This window comes from Sinocyclocheilus grahami, unplaced genomic scaffold (genome assembly GCF_001515645.1).
Source record: "Sinocyclocheilus grahami isolate Dianchi unplaced genomic scaffold, SAMN03320097.WGS_v1.1 scaffold59.1, whole genome shotgun sequence".
NCBI lineage: Eukaryota > Metazoa > Chordata > Actinopteri > Cypriniformes > Cyprinidae > Sinocyclocheilus > Sinocyclocheilus grahami.
The window spans coordinates 1,630,127-1,637,404 of record NW_015505238.1 but is presented as its reverse complement, the minus strand read 5'-3'; the positions used below and the strand labels follow the sequence as shown (position 1 = coordinate 1,637,404).

Here is a 7,278-nt window from a genome sequence, read left to right as displayed (position 1 = left end):
ATTCAGCCAACCGACTGGACAAAAAACAACAAAAATCCACTTTGAGAAGAAACTCTGTACATATGTGCAGTCTTAAAAAAAAAAGGCTGGTAGGAGAGAGCAAGGTAGAAAACAAAATCCTGCAATAACAATGCAATGTTTTTCCTCTGAAGTTAAAAACCCTCTAGCTCTGGAAGCGAAAGTTGTTTTTTTGAGGGTTTTGCATCTCTTTTCCCACAAGAGCTGGATCTGAACACTTGAATCGCTTGCGTCTGATTTGCAAATGAACAAAAGAAAGGCAGAAGCAGAGCCATATAATGATTTATTTTTAAAGAGAAGCAGGAAACATTGATTGAACGCTGGTGGCAAAGAAACCAATACCACAGTGGCCGGCCTACTCATGCTCTGAAATGGATTGATGGAGTCTTTGACATTCTCTCTTGTCGTTTTAGCAAGTGGCTCCGAGTGGACTGATTCACCAAGCGCCAAGGCAAAACACACCGAGATTGCAATGGAAGGATAATATCAGAGGCTTTGTCTTTTTGCCATATCACTTGCCTGAGGAAACGTGTTATTATTATGTCACTGTCAACGGAGGGCCAGCACACTACAGGTGGCATTACTGTGGCACAACCCAAGAAATTGGAAGTGCACCCACTCTGCCAAGAATACGAAACTGGAACTGGAACAAAACTCACAAAACCATAAACAGCACTGCCTGTGGCACTCCATCTTGTGTGGCGGCCGATAAGAAGGTGCATTTTTCCAATTGATGAGCCGAGTTGAGAATATCCAGGGAAAGACAGTGACTAACAGCCCTGCTTTGCTTCCCACTCTATTGACTGTGAGTAAAGGTGGCCGACGTTGACCTAACGCCACTCCCAATCCGTATTAATCTCCAACAAGAAGCAGGAAGAATCCTGTGCGCACCAGAAATGAGAAACTGCTACACTGCTGAACAGAAATACTTTACAGGGTGTAATCTATCATGTGTAGTCATGACTCATATGCACACTGCAGCTGAATATATACAGACCTTTTGCACTTAATATTCGTATTTTGATGCAAATGGAACACATGCAGAGAGAAACTATTCCTCCTCCAAAACATTTAGGTTAGATGAGTTACATTGTACTTTGTAAGTCGTAACATCCTACAACTGCTTTTTGGAAATTAAAGTCCCATTCAACCATTCACATGCCACTGAAGATGTTAGCACTGCAGACTCTAGGTCATAAAAGCTATTATGGTCTGCGTTCAGAGTACACGAAAATTGGATTTCATATATTCAGCTAAACAATCAATCCAAGGTGATCCCTTTTCAAGCTGCCGTAATTCTGCTCATATAATTCCCTTCGGCACAAGCACACACCTACTAGCCATAGTTTGTTATGCCATCCCTTAAACTGTGGAGGAAATACTGCCTTCAGGGACAGGGACGAAGCATGCAGCTCATCTCTTAAGCACATTTAACGGCTCGTTACCCCACCGCTCGTTTCAGGCAACATGACACTCCTTGGTCAGGTGCCATTCTCTAATGTGCTGGAAATGAGCCATGAGCCTCTACAGTCTTTAGACAGTAAGTACGGTGTGCTCAAGGGGCCATTTTGGTTCTGAAAGGAGCGCAGTAGTGCCTTAAACAGGAAAAAAGCCAAAACTGAAACTGTTGCTTTTGCAATTAACAGTGCCCTCTCTAGTGCTGCTAAAATATGTAAGGATAACATAAAGTGAATGAATTCTAAATGAAACAGCTTGGGTATGACCTACCGGTCTTAAATGCGTCCAAAAAATGCAGTGCGTGCGTACATTTCTGAGAATTTACTGCATTTCGGCTTCTGCCATCCAAGGTTATTTGCCACTGGGATGAAGAGAACAAAAAACTCAAAAGAGCATTCCAGAAAAAGTTAAACTTTCAAGATTCCCCCTTTAGTATAGAGGTACAGAAAGGTTTGGACCGAGGTCATTTCAGAAAAACTCATTCTGATGGAGATGGTAATGGTTTAAGGTAATGGTAATGATGGTAATGGTAAATAATGGCTTTCAGGTACTTTAAGAAGAATTTAATGGCAACAATTTATAGTACAAACAGACAAAAATATAACTGAAAATCTGGCAAATTCAGGCTTGAAGTTTATAAAATATCTGAACTGTAATAAATATCTATAACAATGCTTTTGACATCTGTCCTCATGTGTAGACAGAAGAGGAGACAGAAGAACCTATACAGCAGAATCAAGGGGCTGATGGGCGTCACGTGACGTCATCAAAAGAAACATCCGTTTGGAAAGCTCCGGACCAACTCTGCGGGTTGTAGATGTCACACCCTCTCCACGGCGAATTAGTATGTCTGCCAGCAGACCAACTTTTTCATGTTCCGATTTGCACCGTGCATATGCCTACAAGTAACAAATATACATTCAAACATGAGATCTTGCAACAAAAAACACTAAAGGTCCTAAATAAAATGATTATACACAAAATAAAAAACGGTATATGCCAATATGTTGTTAATCTGTCTGCTGATAATAGGCTGCAAATACAATTTGTATTTGCTGTTAGACACTTCACATTTGAAAACAGCTTTAACCTGAGCAAGAAGCCGAGGAGAGGGGTAGGCATTAAGTATAGCACTGGCCATATCAGGGCTGACGCGGTTCAACTGTTGTATTTGTCTCTTCCAAACTTGCAGAAGGCCGTTCCCTGAGCGGTCCACCTTCTGACCCCCCGCCCACTCACTCTCCAAACAAAATGTGAATCCCGTCTTCTCTCGCTCCCGCCTGGGAAGAATAAACATACACCACCAAGTAAAAAATAAACCACCGTAGCTACAGATGCAGCTGGTTGGAGAGCGATAAATATGGAAACTGGCTTCCCACTCACTTGAACGGTGCCTCGGCTACTGCTTTGGTTAACATAGTAATATAATCAGTGAAGTCTTTCCAGGTAGAGAGGAAGCGAACCTGCACCCCAGTTTGCAGCTGCAGGTCTACCAAAGCCTGATGGACAGGTGAGGGAAAAAAGACTGAGTTGAAGCAGAGCACCTCAAATAAGACCATGAATTTATATCGACTGCCAATGAGGTGGTTCAGCTTACCTCCTCCACCTGCACTCGCGAGACCTCAGGAAGCTGATTGATATCGTCTTTCTTTCTTCTCTTTTTCTGCCCTCCCTGAAGTCCCACATTCTTCTCCCCACCCAGCACTGCTTCACGGTATTTCTTCTGACATTTTGAATTCTGGCTTCTGCAAAAGAACATTTAATGCAAAATTAAGCAATTATAAACTCTTCACTGATCTGTCATTTAAAATCTAACATACATATGCTAATGTTTTGTTTTATGAGTACTGCTCAATTTATGGATAAATAAATTCATAAACATAAAAATTTAGTATTAAATAACAAGTGTAAAGCTTGTATATTTGTCAAAGCATTTAGATGAAATTTCAAATAAATTGTCAAAAACTAAAACAATGTCTGACTCTCAGTAAGTCACTCACCTGAAGTACTTCTCTATGTCAATCACAACCAGACTGATGGTTCTGCCTGGGTTCCTGCTCATAAGTCCTTGGATCCAGGCGGTCAGAGATATGCCACTTTCCGTCAACACACCGTTGCATTGCCTCTACATTAAAAAAAAAAAAAAAAAAAGACCCACAGAGCCCAATCAGGAGTGAAATCCCAAGGCTGTCAAAATTCTGAAGAAATGCATTTCTCAAAGATTGAGCAACAGCATATTTTAAAGAGCTTATGGATCATTTTTTACATAATTGAGAGGTGATCCTGTAATTATATTCATTACCCTTAATTGCTCTGACTCTTCTTGGAAAGGTCATAACTGCTAGTTTTTCTTTTGCCCTTTCAGCCACAAAACTCTTTTAATTTAAATTTTAGTTAGCACATCATACAAAAAAGGCACATCAAACAATTATCCTATTAATGGTTAATTAGGTAATTATAATGGTCCAATAGGAAATTACACCATATCAGAACATAATGTGCCTACCTTGCAGTAGTTATTAATCATGGTTACAAAGTCATCCACAGGAACTTGGATTACAGTATCTGAGTCTGGAATGGACATCATCTCACCAGTCTGCAAATAAAACATTCAAATGAACTATAAAAATATGTGTAAAAAGATTTAAATTAGAGGTTCTCAACCTTTTTGACTACAAGTCCCCCTTTTGTCCAAGACAATATTCAAGATATCTCCTATCTAACCTAACACAAAACTCTGGCACATCTGTTGTAATAAAACAAACTGAACACAAAAATAGAATGTCAGATTAATGCGGTACATCTTTTTCTGTTGTTGTTTAGAATCATATTAAGATTTTAGTGTGTTACTAAAAGTACATTTAAATACTTTTTAAGTCTGTGTGAACTGGAAGTTGCTGCCAACTTTACTTCAGTATGGTGACGTATTTCTAACTGAAACAGAATATTGAATAAAGGGCAAGGTTTTTTTTGTGCTCCTCCTCTCAAATCTCACTCACAGCAATCTAGCTGTTGTAGGGACGTGGTTAAGCATATTCTGCCCAAGCTGTCAAACTGACGTCACCAGAGGAGGAATGCTATTCCAGAGTGGAAGCAAATGATCAGATTGTTATTAAAGATTACCAAGACAAAAAATTTTTTTGCAGTGGATTAATTTGCATGGATTAATTCTTCACCGTAAAATTAGCAATGTGCACTAACAAAATAAATATTGTACATTTTGATTTCACACAGACTTTAAGACTTATTGGGGCCCGCTAAAAGTTTGTTCAAAGCCCCCTAGTGGGTCCTGGCCTCCGGGTTGAGAACCACTGGTTAAGATGTTTTTTTTTAAAGATACAATTTGTCCAAAATGTCCAGCCATAACAGGAAAACAATTAATTTACTGAATTCATTTTCTTTATCCCCATCTGCATCTCAAAGCAAATGACAAGGAACTAGGGCTGAGAAAATAAATCGAATGACAAGCTACACAAAATCGCAGGCAATTCATTGCCGATTTTGAACGCAATTTGTGTAGCTTGTCAGTGAACTACGGCTCTGTGTAGTAAATGCCGTTCCATCTGAAACCACATGCTGGAGATTTACTACTAATCACCAGAAGCGGCTTTACTGACGAGATGCACGTGAAAATTGCATTCGATTTTTTGCACAGCCCTACTTGAACCTAAAATAATCATTCATAAAATTCGAAAAGGTTGAAGCTTCACAGTGGGCTGTGTTTGCATTAATCTCGCGGCATAAAAGCATTCTGAGCGGAGGTGAAATTACATGACTCAGCCGAATGCACAAGCGCTCTTTATCACTCTTCTTCATGAGCATTTGAGTGTGCGGATAAAAATTAGATTAGAGCGCTATCTGCTATTAAAAGCTAAGCTCAGAACCGATTCCAGAGGAATCGCGTTTCATTTTGAAAATCTAAGAATCGATCCACGAATCGATTCTGCATCGATTTATCGTCCCAGTGTGACAAGGAACATGGTTAAAATGTTTTCTTTTCTGCATTTGTATGTGTAGAGTGCTGTCGTGCCTGAGGGCAGGGTGAGCGTCTAGCCCAGGTGACACTACGAGGAAGAGACTGCTTCTCTATGGCACAGTTGCAGCCCATGGCATGCAGGGAAGTCAGGAGAGCGCCGCCACCTTCCAGCTGCAGTAAGCCTATGAGGGAGAGACAGCCAATCAATACTAATTAATTCAGCAAATGCAGCTTAATACCTCATGCCAGTGCTTTATAACAACTCGGAAAAAGTATCAAAGCACACAGAGCCCTGAAAGCACCTGGGACAGCAAAGATGAGCACTGCAGGCACACACTGCCACCTACCTGGGTCGACCGTCACCACCATGTGTTTGATGCACTCCTCTGGCCTTAGGGCTTTCACAGCATCAGCCAGAGCTTTCTTCTCCATCCTCAATCTCTCCTTCTCTTCCTGCTGATGCTCTCGCATTGCTCTTTTCCTCAGGGCTTCCTGTCTGGCAGCCTCCACTTCTGCTGGGGTTTTCTTGCATTTGGCCAGGTAAGTGCCATTCTCCGCTTCAGGTGGAGGTTCTTTTGTGAGGTATGGTACATCGTCATTAGAGCTGCACTGCCTTGTTGTATTGCTACAGATCTTTTTACGTTCAACTGGCTGGGCCTCGGGGTTGATATGATGTGCTGGAGGAGCATCTAAGAGGCGAGAACATCCATTGGAAACCGCATTGGAAGCCCGGGTCTCCTCTGCACTGGTGGCTGCTGTACCCAGGCCAAGCTGTTTCTGTTTCAGTCTTACAGCTAAGGGAATCATGGCCTCCTCCTCCTCTTCGCTGTCACTACTGAGCATCAACACGTCACTTCTAGCAGCTCCAGCAGAGGCGTGGACCTCCAGAGATGAAACTGAATCAGCAACAGGAGCCATTTCTGAGTCTGAACTGTCTAAAACCACCAAGTTGGGCTGTCTGGATTTTGACTGTGAGAAATCAAACACAGGCAGCTCCTCTGAATCACTGGAGTCACTGTCACTTAGGAGGAATCCAGGTCTACCGATGCAGGTCATGCTGAGCTGTCATACAGAGATCTGCGGTCTGAAGGAAAGTTCAAATTAAAATACAATTTAACACGCAGGGCTCAATAATACAGATTTTCTATATAATCTTATATAAAGTACTTTTCATTTTTATATAAAAAAATATATATTTTATTTTTATAATAACATTCACAACCGCAATATTGTGTTATTCATTCTTTTAAAAAATAATTATGAAAACAGTGCAGCTACAATTTAACTCCAAGACAGATTCACAAATTCACAAACATACTTTTGCTGGCACACGATGGTATATTATCAATTGTTCATCCATTTTTTAACTATTATAACCTATGTTTTCAACACTACCACAAATGACTCTTATAGTTTTAGCAAAACATGATCTGCTAACGAGATATAACTTTTTTTTTTAAATCAACAGAACTCACAACAGTTTTCAATACAATCACAGAAATAGGAAAATATTTAGTATGCGGTGGATAAACTACCACAATTTAAAACCAGTACAAACACTAGTAACTACGGTTTAGTAGAAAAACATGGTTAAACTAATAAAACACTTTTACATTAATATGTTGTTGATACATGACCAATTAATGTTCGGTTAAGAGAAACTCAGTCAAAACCAAGAACAGAACTAGAACCGTCGCGTGTGGCTCCACACCACACAACTATTATTTACATTTACACACACACTCATACGAACAGACACTCACTCATACGAACACAGACACAGACACACACTCATACGAACACAGACACACACTCATACGAACACA

The 7,278-nt window shown here is 40.5% G+C and overlaps 1 protein-coding gene across 5 annotated transcripts in view; it reads right to left on the bottom strand.

Moving 5' to 3' along the window:
* Positions 1-2,025: 2,025 nt before the first annotated feature.
* LOC107584393 (crossover junction endonuclease EME1-like) overlaps positions 2,026-7,278 on the bottom strand; it is an 11,077-nt gene continuing 5,824 nt past the window's right edge. For 3 of the 5 annotated variants that reach the window (XM_016270995.1, XM_016270990.1, XM_016270993.1), the window contains exons 2-9: positions 5,800-6,536; positions 5,507-5,634; positions 3,983-4,072; positions 3,477-3,601; positions 3,074-3,221; positions 2,860-2,975; positions 2,567-2,756; positions 2,026-2,375 (exon numbers count right to left, since the gene is read on the bottom strand). In XM_016270995.1, the coding sequence (XP_016126481.1) occupies positions 2,199-2,375; positions 2,567-2,756; positions 2,860-2,975; positions 3,074-3,221; positions 3,477-3,601; positions 3,983-4,072; positions 5,507-5,634; positions 5,800-6,508 (1,683 nt within the window). In that variant the 5' untranslated portion in view covers positions 6,509-6,536 and the 3' untranslated portion in view covers positions 2,026-2,198. The remainder of the gene's footprint in view (positions 2,376-2,566; positions 2,757-2,859; positions 2,976-3,073; positions 3,222-3,476; positions 3,602-3,982; positions 4,073-5,506; positions 5,635-5,799; positions 6,537-7,278) is intronic. The other 2 variants (XM_016270994.1, XM_016270992.1) reach the window with 1 other exon arrangement.